At 38.4% G+C, this 16,842-nt stretch overlaps 1 protein-coding gene across 1 annotated transcript; it reads right to left on the bottom strand.

The window, feature by feature from the left end:
* Positions 1–8,290: 8,290 nt before the first annotated feature.
* LOC149390605 (P-loop containing nucleoside triphosphate hydrolases superfamily protein) lies at positions 8,291–16,556 on the bottom strand. The gene is made up of 27 exons (XM_089618991.1): positions 16,453–16,556; positions 16,207–16,347; positions 15,305–15,451; positions 15,057–15,209; positions 14,704–14,957; positions 14,334–14,512; positions 14,120–14,244; positions 13,932–13,968; positions 13,762–13,853; positions 13,555–13,671; positions 13,351–13,464; positions 13,164–13,247; positions 12,863–13,064; positions 12,342–12,439; positions 11,955–12,056; positions 11,753–11,866; positions 11,553–11,669; positions 11,368–11,448; positions 10,885–10,956; positions 10,697–10,804; positions 10,507–10,592; positions 10,288–10,359; positions 9,950–10,177; positions 9,728–9,872; positions 9,529–9,603; positions 8,972–9,442; positions 8,291–8,855 (listed from the first exon to the last, which is right to left on the bottom strand). The coding sequence occupies exons 2-27, from the start codon at positions 16,330–16,332 to the stop codon at positions 8,511–8,513; spliced, it is 3,744 nt and encodes a 1,247-aa protein (XP_089475117.1). The 5' UTR covers positions 16,333–16,347; positions 16,453–16,556; the 3' UTR covers positions 8,291–8,510.
* Positions 16,557–16,842: the final 286 nt, after the last annotated feature.

Here is a 16,842-nt window from a genome sequence, read left to right on the forward strand (position 1 = left end):
TACAAGTAAAAGAAATCTCTGTCTAAATTCCCATCCTCGAACAAATCAGACTGGGGTTTTCGAATTAAAACCAAGGTTTGAAATCTCGCATGAGATGGGGGTATCTCGCGTTTGGGATGGGTGCGAGAGGGATACGAGTATATCTCGCGAGTTTGGTCAAATCTCGCGCCCTATCTCGCGTCTTTAATATCCCCGAATCTCGCCCGCCCGAAGTTATGTTTTGCGAAAATTTCCCCCATTTCCGCATGTATTCCGCAGAAGAAGAAGAGAAAGAGCACCTCCGGATCTTGCGCAGCTGAAGACCGGATCTGCGTAGATCTCACTGGATCTCGCCGCGTACCCCCGAATCTCGCGCGCTGGAGGTGTAAAAGTGCTCAAATCTCGCCGTGTACCCCCGATCTCGCGTGGTAAGGTTCGAAACTGATTATTTTTTTTGAATTTTGAATGATTTTTTGATTGGATTGTTGAGTATTTTTTAATGGATTATTGATATGAAGTTATTATAATCCGAATGTATGTAGTAATTTTGAATAATTTGATGATGTTGTTAATGTTGATTGTGATGAGTTTTATTTTATTCCGAATTTAGTTGGTAATTTGAATCATATGTTGTTAATCTTGAAGTCGTTTTGATTTTGAAATGGTTTATTTTTAAATCGAATTTAGGTAGTAATTTATTTAATTAAATGTTGTTGTTAATCCGAATTTAAATGGTGATGAGTTTTATTTTATTCCGAATTTAGTTGGTAATTTGAATTATATGTTGTTAATCTTGAAGTCGTTTTGATTTTGAAATGGTTTATTTTTAAATTCGAATTTAGGTTGTAATTTATTTAATTAAATGTTGTTGTGAATCCGAATTTAAATGGTGATGAGTTTTATTTTATTCCGAATTTAGTTGGTAATTTGAATTATATGTTGTTAATATTGAAGTCGTTTTGATTTTGAAATGGTTTTTTTTTTTAAATCCGAATTTAGGTAGTAATTTATTTAATTAAATGTTGTTGTTATTGTTGATGTTGTTGTGAAATGTGTTTTTTTTAAATGGTAGTAATTTAATTATTATTGATTACTGTTTGCTTGTTTTATTTAATTCTTGATTATTCGTTATTGTTAGTTGTTCATTATTGTTGATGTTGACATGTTTTGATCCTTGATCTCTTGCTTTAGATTTACTACTTGAAGAATGAGTTCAGATCCGGCCCGAAAATATTGTACGCCCATTGCGGGAAGGACGAACGCTTTTGTGTGCAACTTTTGTGGCCATGAGATGAAAGGCGGATGTGTTACTAGGGTAAAGAATCACCTTGCCGCTGCAGATAATCGAAGAAGTACTACGGTGTGTGATAAGTGTCCTCCGGAAGTAAGGGAGGAGATGAGAGAGTGTCTTTTGACCGTATCTGATAAGAAGAAGTCAAAAAGTAGTTTTGGAGCGTATCTTCGATCCAAAACCACGAAAGGACTTCGTAGATATGAGTCAGATGAAGAGGACGAAGACGAAGAGGTCTTAGTCCGATCAACTATGAAGAGGGTGAGACAGCAAGAAGCAGCTAAGCAGTGGAGGGAAGAACGAGAGGGACCCGGTGGATCTTCAGCGGAACCCCGTTTGCAACGAACGCGACCACTAGCTCCTTCTTTATACAAATCCCCCAGTTCTCGGCAGCAAAGGGTTGATGTGATGTCCATACCAGCATATGCAATGAAACTCGGAAGAAACATATGCAAGTTCTTTGTTCACGAACAAATTTCGGCATCTAAGGCAGACTCGCATCATTTTCGAAACATGATACAGTCCGCTCAGGAGTTTGGTAAGTAAATTTGAAGTTTGTCATATTTAATTTCAAATTTATCATATTCAGTTTATTTATTACGTATTTTGAGTTGCAGGTCCTAACGTTCCATTACGGTCTCCGTATGATATCCACAACAAGTATCTTGATGCCGAGGTTGTTGACATGAAAAAATATGTCGATGACCAAAGGCCAAACTGGGAGAAGTTTGGATGTACGTTCTTATCTGATGGTTGGACGGGCCCTACAAGGCTAAGTATCATAAATATAATGGTGTATTGTGCTGGAACGACGGTATTCTTGAAGTCGATTGACGCATCCAACAAGATCAAGAGCGGAGAATACATTTATGGCATCCTCAAAGATGCCATGAACGAAGTTGGGAAGAGCAATGTTATACAAATTGTGACGGATAACGGTTCTAACTACAAAAGGGCTGGACAAAAGATGAAGAGGTAAAACTTTTATTTGTAATTTTTTATTTTAATTTCAAACGTATCATATTAATTAAGTACGGGGTTTTACAGATACAATGTGTATTGAACTCCATGTGCCGCTCATTGCATGGACCTGATGTTTGAAGATATCGGAAAGAGAGGGAACGTCGCTGCCGTCGTTAAGGCAGCTAGAATGATATCAAAGTTCATCTACAATCACGGTCAACTACTATCCAATCTAAGAGACATTTCCCCAGGTGAAATTGTGCGTCTTGGGACGACAAGGTTCGCTACGAAATATTTGGCTCTTAGAAGTCTTCGCGAAAAAAGAGCTGCGCTGAAGCAAATGTTTACGAGTCAATGGTGGGATGAGCACAAGCTAGCTCGTACGCAGACAGGTAGATCTGCTTTGGAGAACGTTTTGTCACAACGATTTTGGCACGGAGTTGACGACGTTTGCAGTATCTTTGAGCCGATGTACAGTTGTCTCCGACTGGTCGATACCGAAGTTCATCCAACCATGGGATTACTATACTACGTATTCCATGAGATGAAAAAAAGATTGGAAGGACTTCACGGGAAAAAATGGGTTGTTGATATTGTCGAGAACAGGTGGACCAGCCAACTTTGTCATCCCTTACATGAAGCAGGTAACTGTTACGTTTAACATTTTTTAATAGGTTTTACTAATTTAGATTTAGATGTTAGAGTTATTAACAAATATCTATTTTTTGTATGCAGCTTTCTACCTTAATCCAAAAAAGGCTTTATGGAAATGCTACTCCGACATTGCAAAAATTAGCTATGCGAATCCTTTCTCAAACCGCGTCTTCATCAGCATGCGAAAGAAATTGGAGCACGTTTGCATTCATACAAAGCAGCGGAACCGCCTAGCATACAAGAGGTTGGAGAAACTTGTATTTTGCAGTTACAACATGAAGCTGAACATGAGAGACATGAAGTACAAGTTCGAAAATTCAATGGTGCCTTTAGAACCTTTGGACATGATCGAACGGGCTTTTGAAAGATCGGGAGCCGAAAATGAAGGAGATGATGAGATGTTACACTGGATTGACCCTATTCACTAAGATGATGAAAATCAGAACCCAGATATGCACATTGCTGAAGAGGCTGAAAATCTTGGAGTTGATGTCAACCGAGTTCTGAACGAACACGTCCGCCCCCCCTCTCCCTCCCATCGAGAGACTCTAGACGGTTCAAGTTCTTCAGATGATACTGGTAATGCCTCGGATGATAATGCAGGTAAGATTGCTCTCATAATTTAATAAAACAAGTTTTTATTTTCTAATTCCATTTTTATTATAATCATAGGAGGTGGTGGTGAAGAACGTGGCGGGCAATTCGGCGACGGTGGTAGATATAGCGTACCACAAACGGACGATGAATACGACCGCATGAATCCAGCCTTTTTTGAGTCAGGATATGGAGGCAATACGTACGGAGGTTTTTCTGATGCAATGTCATTCTCTTCTACTAGCAAAGATGTTGATCAATTGTCACAGTTTTTAGGTGGGTTCTTGATTACACTGGAGGACTCAGAATCCTCGCATCCAGTTGAGCCGCATGGCGGGTCTTACACTTATCCTGAGTATCCCATGATAGTCCCAGTGCCCGTGCCTGTCTCCGTCATCCCCGTCTCTCCCCCCATTTTAAGGGATTTTTACCAGCCACATAAGCCCCAACCTCGTATTCATTACCGACCAGGTTTTCCAAAATACTCCATTTATGTTGCATTAGATCAGTGTAATTACGATCGTCACGTGGAGACTTATATGACTACATATGCTCACATGATGACTTGGTACGAGTATTGCCTGATGCAAGACCAACAATCTCATACATTTCAGGGCCCTCGACACTCTACATACGAGTAGCGACAATGACTGTGAACTCTACTTTTTACTATGCTTTGGTTTGTAGTACACTTATTATATTGTGTGTTGTTTTGTGTGAGAACTCTCTATTATGTGTATAATTATTTGTTTTCTTTATTTAGTGTGACTTTGCTTGAGAACTCTATATTACATGTGTTATTTGCACTCTACTTAAAATTTCATGTCTGGAATTTTGTAAAATTTATTCTAAAATTTATATAGATTGTGTATCCTAAACTTATACAAAATCATAATTAAAAATTTGTTCAAATACCCCGCGGAATACCCTTTTTTTGCGGTATATCCCGCGAAATGCGGTATACCACACGATACGAGATACCCCGAACGTTCATCAAATACCACGAGATACCACGGTACGAGACGAGATACCAAAAAAAAAGTGCGGTACGGCCGCGGGATGCGAGATTTTAATCCTTGATTAAAACCAGATAAGAAGAAATCTTTTTGTAAATGAATGTAAATGATGAACTTTTAATAGTGTCGATCACCGAAAATAAAATACAAACCGCCGAAGTTTTTTTTTTAATAGTCGAACCCATCGATCCGGATAAAAGAGGCATATCTTGAGCATCCTCCAAAGTTTAAAAGAAGAAAGAGTTCCAAGGCCAACCTCGCCGCTGAACTCCGCTGTCGCGTCGAGCTCGTAGACGACCTCGAACGACCTCAACTTCATGGCCAGCATCGCCGCCGCGCCGGGCTTGTTGAGGATCTCATCTTCATGGCCAGCCTCGCCACCTAACTCCGCCGTCGTGCTGGGCTCGTAGACAACCTCATCTTCACGGGCAGCCTCGCCGCCAACCTCCGTCGTCGCGCCAGGCTCGTAGACGACCTCAAACGGCCTCACCTCCACGACCAGCCTCGCCGCTAAACCCTGCCGCCGCGTCGAAGTCATTGACGACCTCGAAGAGCCTCCCCTCCATGGCCAGCTTTGCCGTCGCCGAGTGAGAGAGAGCTCTGATGGAAGAGAAAAGGAATCATGAGATTGGGTTTTGAGGGTGTAGAAGGAAACAAGACAAAAGGATACAAAGAAAAAAAAATATTAATTAAAGGGAAAAAATGTATTTGCACGTTGAGCCTAGTAGTAGAATTGGCCAAATTATCATTTTGATTGATTATGGAAAAAAATAGACAAATTTCGAGCACAAACGGTAAAAAATGGACACATTTTTTCAGCTTTTGGATTGGCCAACGGAGTGAATCAAAATAAATTCTTTGAAAAAAAAACATCCTATTAATAAATAAGGACACATTCTAACAAATAATAATAATATATATTAGAACTAGTCACCGTTGACGTGAAGAATCACACAAAAAATAGTCTCAGCAATTCGTGGTTGAAAAAGGTCGATTAAGATTTATTGAGATGGACCTCAGAATTTCGTAATGAGATTAAATCCAATTTTAAAAAATTAAGATTGCAAATATGTAATTCAAGAGAAAAAGGAGATCAAAAGATAGCTCTGGGCTTTGTATTAAGCATGAGATAATTACAAAGAATTAATTCAAAAGTGGATTACAATAATACAGTGTGCCCATGAAAGCATATTCATCATATATTTATATTCGAGGGGGCGGCACTTGAGGAGCTCTGGTCTTCTCGGGGACACGTCATGCGTCGGTTGTTGGGCTCATCATTATCTGAGGAGACACATGTCGTTGAAGATCCAATCTTAAGCGAGGCAGTTACGTGGTGGATGTAGTGATGGATACGCATTGTTCGGATCTTCAGGAATGCAATTACGCCATTTGACTGAGCGAGCTGGGCAACCCGCGAATACGCGCGTTGAGTTAACCGAAATCGGCCCAATTCTCAAAATGAACCGATTTCGTGGGCATGGGCCCAATCACAATTATAGTGGGCCCAAACGTTTACTTATCGATAGAAGACGAAATCCAACATCAATAGTAACTATAACATTAACGTTTGTGTAATAATCGCTATGAATAAGAACCATAGTAATATTGATTAATTTTCACATATACAAGCAAGTCTATCATTTAAAGAACCAAATTATAATAAAATTCGTTACTCATAGTCTAAGACCATATAGATACATAGATAGTAGGTCATTGAATAATTATATAGGATAAAAAATTCATAACTATATTAGGAAAAATCCACGTACGACGAACATAAAATAGTTGCATAGTATGTTTAAGAGAGTATACATGGTTCATGTCATTTTTTGTATTAATACATGAGAGATAATATAGTTGAATGAAAGACCGGACTCCGGATCACACGTAAGTTAAAAGGTCAAAGAAACACATACCACTACTCATCACGTCTGAAAGTTGTTTATCATACTTCATCACTTGAAAAGATAAAAATAAAAATAAAAAAAATAATAAATAAAATAAAATAAATAAATAAAAAAGTTATTCGAGTGCATATACATTTTCTCGGATACATTTTTTGACCTTCAACATTATCCCATCGAAAATGTGAGGTGCGGGTTCCTTAACTTGTCTCTAACTTTTAAAAATAAAAATAAAAAATTTACCCCAATCAAGCCCTAAATGCTTAATTTTTTTTACTAATAATTTACAATTTTTATTTTTATATTTAGAAATTTGAGCTATGTTACAATTTTCTACCGAGTTTTACACTCCTTGTTTATTTACATTGTTTCATGGAGGATTGTTTTCGACTATTTTTTAAACAAAAAATTGGCTACGTAAGCTACCTAAACTATATGAATTGTAAATTAGCCAACCTTTGGTAAATAATTTGTAAATAGCCAACTTGCATACGTGGCAGCCTATAAACTACCTAAAATATATGTTTGGTTGTGTTAAATAAGGCTTTTATTAATTTGTTAATAAGTTTACTTGGCTATTTACAAGAAATTAACCAAAAGTGGGCTATATCTCAATCCACTATATCTGTGTGGCTATATAACTAAATAACAGGGTTAATGACGATAAAGATACCCCATATTTACTAAAATGATACTTATATACTTATTCTTTTTTTGTGCCGGACTAATCATTTAAAATATGGTCAAGCGGCTATATAGCCAAATAGAACTTAAGTTTTTGCAAAATAGTCATAGGCATCGTTTGGTATAGCTTTGTTTTACAAAAAAACGCTTTTAGATTTTTTTTTAAAAACTGACAGGTGTTTGGTAAGCTGTTTATAAAACAGTTGTTGCTGGTAACAAAAGCTGATTTTGCGTTTGGTAAAATAAATATATTATAGTAAAAAGACTAAAATAAACATAAAATAAATATTTAACAGTGCTATGGATAATCACGTGAGGATATTAAAGTAATTTTATATCAAATACAAAAACGCTTTTTCTAAAAGCTAAGATTCGTAGCTTTTGTGACTCATGTACAATTTTTAAAATCGTTTTTGAATTTTTTTCTAAAAACTGTTTTACCAAACAGTAATATTACAGTTTGGTTTTTGCTAACAGCAAAAACAGGCTTAAAAAAGCTGTGCCAAACACGCCCATAGTTTGTCAACTATAAACAAACTAGCCAAAGTAAGATTAATCTAGGTTGGATTAAATTTAATCCCAACGAACTATAAAGACATAATGTAAGGTTTATGAGGGCTAGATTAAAATTAATCGAGGCAGGATTAAATTTAATGACAATCTGGAAATCGAGGATTTGAACCAGAACCGAAACATGGGGTTCTTCGGCGACGCGATTCTTCCGTCCTCGACGCTCGCGATGTTCCCGATCGCTCCGTCGATCTTACCTCCCGTCGGACTCTCCGTCACGGCGGCAAAGGCGAGGAGATCGACGGAGATTCGGGACTCTCCGTCACGCTACGGCGACGAGGAGGGCTTCCTGACTGGATAGGTTCGTCGGACTTTGCCTCCGGCGGCGGTGCCGGCGTTCTTCTTCGGAGTGATGAGTCCGAAGTTGCAGAGAAGAGCTCTTAGAAAAATCTGGCGACGGTGCCGGCGTTTTTCTTCGTTATGTGGATTATCTTTTTTTTTTCCTATTAGAGGTGGCTATTTTGCCTAACCTAATGAAACTATGGCTATTTTGCAAAAGCCATAGTTTGAATTGACTAGTTCATGCCGTTTTTTCTTTAAAATATAACTTTAAACTTCAGCTTACTAGAAAATACCACTCTTTAGTTTTCCATTAATATTTATATTTCCTTCAAGAGGAGAAATAAGGCGTGTTTAATTATTTAAAATATAACTTTAAACTTCAGCTTACTAGAAATCATCAAAGCATATGACAAAAGCGCCAAGTAAGAAGTAAGAACCAGTCGAAGTCTCGTATCCAGACAACAACAAAACAATGTTTTCTCAAAGTTTTTCAAACAAAACAATGAGTAAGACACTCACTAATATGCTACAATAATGTCTGAAAAAAAAAAAAAAAAAATTAGCAACATGTTAGTGGCCGAAGTTCTCCTTCTCCTCGGCTGCTCTATTCCGCCGAACAGGACTCCTCGGAGGCGGCGCTGCAGAATCCTTGTCAACGGCGTCGGTTGATCTTTCCGAGTTTCTCTCCCTGAACGGTCCTCCGTTCACAGTGACAGACCTCATCGCCCTCGGTAATCTAACCGGAATGTCGGCCTCGCTAGACGCAGCTCCGGCACCGGCATCGGAACTGTCGCCAGTGCTTCTCTCCGGGGCCGGCTGAGATGGTGGCAGAGGAGCAGGGTCGGTGGTGACGAGCTGTATCGTCGACGTCCTCCACTTTTTTCTCTTGTTCGCTTTCTGTGCGTTAGACTTTGCCTATCACAGTGAAAAACCTTTCATAAGTCTACTGGGTAAAAATCAGAATACAAAATTTATGCCAATAATGGGGATTTAAGGGGAATGAGAATTAGAGTAAAGAAGAAGCATAGTACCGCGGTGTTTCCAATGTTGGAGAGAGGCTTTCTCTTCTCTTCCAAAGCGCTCTCTAGAAGCATTGCCCCGTGAGAGGCCATAGCCAGGCTCTCCGCCGAATCTTCATCGGCCATGATCTCGATAACCTCACCTCTGTTGGCACATTTCGACGCCGCACAGCCACACGATGCACCGCACATCCCATTTGTGGCTCGGCACTGGCATTTGCTCGTCTTGCAGGAGGAGAATTTGCTGCAGGAGCAGCACGGTACAGCGGAGACAGGTTTCGCGGCCCCATCTTCGCCCGACCCCTCCATATTCTGGGTGCTCTCTTGGCTCCTTGGTTTCGAGTTTCTTTTCTTGGGAGCGGGTTTTTCCAAGTCAATGACCCACTCGTCGTCGTCGTCATCCTCCTCCTCAATGCCTTGTTCAGATTTCTCCGATTCGGATGTGTCCATGTCCTCGAAAATGGCCATCGAATTCCGATAATTCTACGAGATGTGGGTGAATATAGTTAATTCATGGCGCTAGGGTCAAAAATATAATTTTGGACACAAAAATATTGAAAATGGTGCACCTGTTTGCGCAGGTCATACTTGTGCCCTCCCATGCTAAGGCCATCGTCCATTTCATACTTGTTCAGGGCTGAGTTCTGGTGAACAATAATGTTTATGAAAGCTGAAATCAATGAAGAAAAAAAGGAACCTACAAGCAAACCAAAATACTATTTGGTTCACCGTCATTGTTTGCAGACTTGTATGGGCAAAGACACTCACCAGAGATTTCACCTGATGAACAAGTTCTGCCCTCTGCATCTCTGACTTTCTTAGCAAACTACTCAAACCAAACACCTTCTCCTTTAGATCTCTGATCTGCGAGTCGTTCTCACGGAAAGCAACTTCTTTGTCCCGCACCAAGCACCTTTGGTAAACCAGGAAATAGTATTAAGAAATAAGAAGACAATGGTTGTGGCTTTAGTTTTGCAGTGATACACTTACCGCGAGGAAGATGCTACGTTGAACAGGTGATTCATCAAATTTTTTGCATCTGCAAGATTTCGAACTTGGTTCCAACGTCCCCGGCCACTGAAAACCCGTTCCCGCTCTTCTGCTTCGGACAATTGTGATGCCATTGAGACGAGGGTGCTAGATGTGGTAGCAAGCATGTTTTCCAGGGCATAGATCCTCGAATTTCTCGCTCCAGGTGACATGTTGTCCGGAAAATTCCTACAAATATCATTCCGAAAAGTAGTTAAGTCAGCATTGCATCTAGAGTATTGAGAAGATGACATATATGTTTTAGCTTGTTTTAACATTTTAGTGGCAATTATCATCACCTTGCATTAGCCTGTTTCAACATTTCTGCTTCATCCTTCAGCTTTGCAATCTCTTTTGCAATCATCGCCCGCCTAAATGTTGAAGAAAGCATTAGTTATTCAACTTTTACACCATTATAATATTATTTCGCAGTGAGAAAAAGTTGCCCGCCACTTTCTGGAGAATTGTTAAGAAAAAAGGTGACACTGACGCTGAAGATGTAAAAACTAAAAACTCACGCTTCCATTTGTCTCTCGTATTCTGAGCGTACTTCGTGTACCCGAACTGTTACTTCAAGTTCATGCTCAATTGACTGCAACAAAGCCTACTCGGAAGAAATTGCATTAATTAAGAACCGAGCAATGGTACAAAGAGCTTCAGAAATTAAACTCAACCAAATATTCTAATCAGTATTTGTGAGTATAATACCTGAACACTTGGACCAGAAGTATCCCGTGCAGAGGCTTTTCGAGGTTCTAAAACCTCTTTAAGCCTTTTTGTGGCCATAGAGGCTTCTTCAGTCTTCCGCTGCAAAACCTATTTGAAAAAATAGAAAGAACGTAAAGGAGACAGTCTATTGTAAGTATTTCCATCGTCGTGAACTGGCATTTGCTTACCATTTTTTGCCTTTGGTTCAAAGCTAATAGTTTGTGCATCTCATATTCATTTCGCCTTCCCTCCTTTTTGAGCTGGTAATTTGAAGAAAAAAAAAACGAGCAAGGAAAACAATATTTTCATGACATGATTTTCAACCTAGAACAGCAAATAGTGTGATAACTAGCTTCCCAAGATAAATCAACAGGAAGAATGCGCAAAGTAAATACAAAGAAAGGTACAATTTTAAGTTGATTGTAACAAACATGTGCCGTTAACACAATCTAGAGTTTTTTACTTGGTAGTTGGTAAACAAATATTGATGTCAATCTGTTAATGGTGGAAACAGCAGCCTCGTGACATGTGCCGTTAACACAATCTAGAGTTTTTTACTTGGTAGTTGGTAAACAAATATTGATGTCAATCTGTTAATGGTGGAAACAGCAGCCTCGTGACATGTGCACTAAATCTCCACAAATACAGTGATTCATTTTTCTAAGAACTACCTGCATAACTTCTTTCTCTCTCGATGCTTTCCACTGCCGAAACTGCTCCGATTCTTGTTTGATTTTATGTTGGAGTTGGACCTAAGAAAAGACCACTGAATTAGCAATTAAGGGGGAAAAAAAAAAAAAAAAAAAAAAACCTAATTTTGGGAGGTCGTTGTCAGAACAAATGGTGTGTGTGATACCTTTTGACTCTTGATCCTCTGGATCTCATCCTGTAAGCGTTTGGCTGCATCATCACTTTTTTGCTTTTGCCTCAGTAGCTGTGCTTGGGCATCTTGCTTCTTTTTCAATACAGAGACCTGCAAGGGAAGTGATTAGAGCCCACCGAGAAAAAACTGCTAAATTCTTCCGTACTAGGTGAAGTTTAGCAATTGAGGATCACCTGTGACTCTAAGAGTGTCAACTTCTGCAAATAGTCTTCCTTCAACCTTTGAGCACCAGCATCAGAATTTGACGATATGCTAGAGAGGTTGAATCTCAGGCCATCAATCTCTCTCTGCCAAGTCACAAAAGGAACTACTAATTATGCATCACTCGATAATGACATTTCAGATCAATGATAGTGAAAGTAGACAAAAACTGACCTGCAGAGCTCGCTTCTCTAGCTCCAAGTCTTGAACTTTTTTCTCATAGTGTTGCTTAAGAATTGAGGTATTGTCACCATTTGCAAATCGCTTCATTTCAGCCTTTAACACACATAATTTAAAAAAGATTAGAAACTCTATAAAACTGCCACAAATTCACAAGAATGAAAGAGGAGAACAGAGAAAAATGCTTGTAGCAAACACTAGAACTGAATGTCTCTTGCAAAAAAAAACAAAAAAATACAAAAAACAAAAAACAAAAAACAAAAGTAAAATCGAGTGTCTTTTTGTTATCTCCATGATCAGTAAATATTACATATTCTAGAAAATAACTAACAATTTCAATTCTTAATTATAGGCAACAAAGGCGATGTTTTAGAACCTCACCTCCTTTTGTTCAAGCTTCTTGTCCAATTCTTTTAGTTCCTGGTCCAACTTTTCCTGGACAGAAGAATGCTCTTGTTCTTTTTGGTCAATGATTTCATCTGCCATTGATATATAAGATTAATAATCAACTCTCTCCAGCCAAGACAACAATAAAGGCAATTAAAAAATGACAACTAAAAAAGTTCAGAAATCTAAACTAAACTGAGAAACTTTAGTTAAAAGTCAAGCAAATATTGTGAGTAACTTTATGACATATTCATTCGTTTCCAAGAAAGGTATAGTGCGACTACGTTTTCTAATGTCAGTACTCGAATTCTAGGTCAAAATTAAATTTGCTTGCTAATAACAACCACCAATACGTTAAAAGGTATAGTGCGACTATGTTTTCTAATGTTAGTACTCGAATTCTAGGTCAATATAATTTGCATGCTAATAACAACCAATACATTAAACAGAAGACAACACATGAAATGAGGATAAATGTAGAAACAGTAAAACCAGAAAAGGTTCCCAAAGACTACCTGATACATCACCAATTTTGGATTCGGAGTCAGACGAATAATTACTACTAGGGAATAATTCACTCTTAGAGTGAAACTCATCCTCGTCTAAATCAAGGCAATCAATCACCCTTTGTCTCGAGTTCTTCAAATTCTTGAACTTCAACAATTCTCCTTCCAATTCTTGAATTCTTGATAAGTAACTTTTTACCAAGTCATAATCCTAGAAGTATCCAAATAAATAAATTATAAGAAAGCAGGAAAATCTTTCACACGTTTTAGAATAAGATGATATTTAAGGCTAAAATAAATTTCCACAAACCTGATCCGAACTCGAATCAACCTCCTCCCACGTTTTTCCTTTACGAGCCAATTCGATTTTCATGGCCAACTTGTCTTTCTCAACCTGAAAATACAAAAATTAATGGCATTTCAGACTTCAATGTTTTAATTTTGAATTCTATAGGATATTAAATTGTAGAGACGAAGACAATGAAATGGATAAGTACCTGGGCATCTAGAGCACGTTGGGCCAATTCCTCATAAGAGACCTGACGGCCTTGCAGCTCCCTCTGCAGCTCAGTATTGCTAGCTTCAAGTAAAGATACTTTCCTCTTAAGAATCTGAAAAGTTCAAGAGCTTATTTATCAAACATTATGATCACAAAAAATGATAAAAGTAAAATCGAAGTGTTATTAGGAACAATCATGCACCTGCAACTCTTCATATGGAGCCATGCCATCACCCCGATAAAACAAAAGCTCGGACTGCAATTGCTCCATTTGGCTCCGCATTCTCTGCAATTGAGCCGCCACTGGGTCGCGGTTTATCTGAATACAACGAAATGAAAGTTGTTAAGGGTTAAAGAATTGAACCTCTGCAATGTTGTTACTCATGTGGTACAAGAAAAAATTACTTACGACTGCCTTGTTCTGAATGTTGCGCGCACGATTTGCATACTTGAGAGTATTAAGAGTCTCCTCAGCATTTGTGTCAGCAGGACTAACACAAGCTAAAAAAAACAACAAAAATTGTTACACATAGTAGCAAGACCTATCTCCATCTCATTAAAAAGTATAAAATCGCATACCAATCATCACTGTCTTGCTGTTTCCGCCAAGAGAATCCTGTAGATTCAAATTGCAATACTTTTAGAAAAGTATGGCTTATCTACCGACAAGTCATGTATCATAATACTATTATATGCATGCCAAAAACTAGAACCCAAAACATAATCTCACAAGTAATGGGAACGCAAAAATATTGTGATTTACACACCTGTAGCAAGCGTGTTAACTTGCTATCACGATAAGGAACATGACCACCCTCTTTCCTCTTCTTGTCATCTCCCAACGCGCTTATCACATTTCCAAGAGCCAATAAACCCTTATTGATATGGATGCCTAGAACATAGATATTCTACCCATTAGAATTTTCTATCATTAAATCTCATGCCATATGCAAAAAGACTATTCACAACTTCCGCACATACCTTCTTTAAGGCGCATGCCATCAGCACCGGTTCGCTTTGCTCGCTCTGAACCAGCTAGATCCACCAAATGTAATTTTGCGCATAGAATTTCATCACCAATATCCCCATCGGTTGTTCCATTCAATGAGTTAACGTTCTTCTTCTGGTCCAGCGTAATTGTAAAAATAGCATGCGAGCGACTGTAATCAAAAGAGTAAATAAAGGTGTCATGAACTCCATTAAACTAACCATTTCAAACTAACATAAAAACAATTATCATCATCACAGTTAACCAAAGTACTAGATTCTATACCATTAGCATATCTTGCAAAAATTATATACATCACAAAACAACAATATATCTTTTACAAAAAACAAAAATGTGAATTACCTCGACTGAGTATTCATATTTGTGCTTCCGGTGGCTCGGGATAGGGAACCACGAGTCAAATATGACGCCATCTCTTCTTTTGTACGGACCTCAGGCTCAGTCACGCCTGCGAGTGTTATGCCCCCATTCATAGTTTCTCTAATCTGGATGGGAACTCTTGCAGGCCCTGATGGCTTTGAAGGAGCTGCCCCTTCATTCTTAGACAAAGGCGTCGAGCTTGGGTCAAGCAAGTCAAATACCTCTTCCTTGAAAATCTATCATTTAAACAAGGAATACATGTCACATACAAGTACATAATCATAATTCACTTAAAAAATTAATACAAGTCACAATTCCATGTGGCAATCATTTACCTCGATGAATGAAACCCGAATTAAAAACTCCGAATTATCTTTCAATTGCTCAGATCGCTTGAAAATAGTGTCCATAACTTTGGGTATAACCCCGAAGTTACTTCCTTCCCCCGTGTAATTCGTCCCCATTGTGTATGTCTTACCAGAACCCGTCTGCAAATTCCAACACAACAAACACATTACGTAACTAAATTCACCGATTTAATGAACGAAAGTTGAATTCCGTGCCATAAACAAAAATGGAAAACCTGTCCGTAGGCAAGCACAGTGGCATTGTAACCATGAAAGAGTGCGTCGACAAGTGGAGCAACACAGTCCTCATACATCAATGTCGAAGGCGACCCCGTACTGCCATACACGTAATCATAGGTGAAGATATGTGCACCAATTTGAACCTGCTCACAGTATCAAAATCTTAAAACAAATCAAGTTTGAAAAATCAATCAATGAAAAGAACGAATATAATCAAGCATTATTTATATTATGCTTGAAAATAACACATGGTGAGGGGAAAAAAAAAAGAGGGGAACTCATGAAGGGAAAAATGAGTAAGAAAATGATAATCAATATTATCCATATCAAAGCATGTACTCTAATCAGCCTTAGGAATGGACAACTGTCTAGAATCAACCATCATCAACATTGAAGAAAAAGCAAAACAAACAAAAGCTTTATCAACAACATAACGTAAAACATAATATTTTTTTATCTAGTTACCAGTTCGTACTAACATAACATGGGAGTTGTAACCAGCAAACACCAAACCCGTAAAGCATATTTCTCTCCCCAAAGCTATCTATCCTTTCAATAACAAAAAACAGAAAAGAAAATTTTTCTCTACTCCCATAAATAGTTTGCAGAGCATAACAATAACGCTCAAATTCAGATTGTATGTCATAAAAAAATAAGAGACCTACATCAAGATATTAAACATGGGAATGCAAGTAAAGATTCAATGTGGAGTTCTTCAAGTCTCATTAAAAATCAGCAACTCGTAATCTAATTAACGAATTAAAACAAAAAAAAAAGTGCCAAATAGAGACTAAAACAAACGGGTAAACAAACAAAGCAAGCCGAAAAATCCAGAACGATAGACAGAATCCACTTCGTTTCCAATCAGCAATCGAAATAGTAGCTAAAATATCCATACCTGTGGTTCGCCAGGAACAACAGAGATGCAATCCGTACAACCATTCACGAGCTCGGAAGTAATTAATGGGCGGACATTGACAGCCACACGAACGCAATCGACGCCCTTTGACTCCGAGTTCTCCATTTCCGAACACCAACCCTAACACAACAAATTGAAAAAAGACTCCATTGAGCTAACGAATCTAGAAGTAAATTATACGAACCCTTGACCTTCAAAAGAAGCCATAAACGGATCTGGAAGTACCTTCGCGACTTGTATACTCTGTGAGAGAGACCTAGAGAACGAGGATAGAGAGAGAGGATTTTTTCGTGTTTTATTTTTCCTGTTTCAAACGAACTCCAAAAATTTGAAAGCGGAGACTCTGGGATTTAATTAAAGCGGATTGGATGAAAGGCGCTAAAGTCCGGATTCAAATCTAGGGGAGAGAGAGAAACAAGGTGATCACGTGCGTGTCGCGTGACACTCACTCCAACGGTTCTTATTCAGTGTTTTTTTTTTGGAAAAAACTTGCCATGAATTCTTTTATTTATCAATCTGTATATTATTATCGGTGGGGCAGAGGCACGTAGGCCAAATCAAATTAAATATGCTATTTATTAGGCTTTAGTTAGACAACGGTAATTTAATTGGATT

This window comes from Urtica dioica, chromosome 7 (genome assembly GCF_054948205.1).
Source record: "Urtica dioica subsp. dioica isolate 48M chromosome 7, U.dioica_male_clone48M_v1_H2, whole genome shotgun sequence".
Taxonomy (NCBI): Eukaryota; Viridiplantae; Streptophyta; class Magnoliopsida; order Rosales; family Urticaceae; genus Urtica; species Urtica dioica.

Coding starts and splice junctions, on each gene's coding strand:
- LOC149390605 (XM_089618991.1), bottom strand. CDS start 16,332: ATGGAGAACTCGGAGTCAAAGGGCGTCGATTGCGTTCGTGTGGCTGTC. Junction 13,248..13,350: donor AACGTGCTCTAGATGCCCAG/GTACTTATCCAT, acceptor TTGTATTTTCAG/GTTGAGAAAGACAAGTTGGC. Junction 11,867..11,954: donor TAGAGAAGCGAGCTCTGCAG/GTCAGTTTTTGT, acceptor GTGACTTGGCAG/AGAGAGATTGATGGCCTGAG.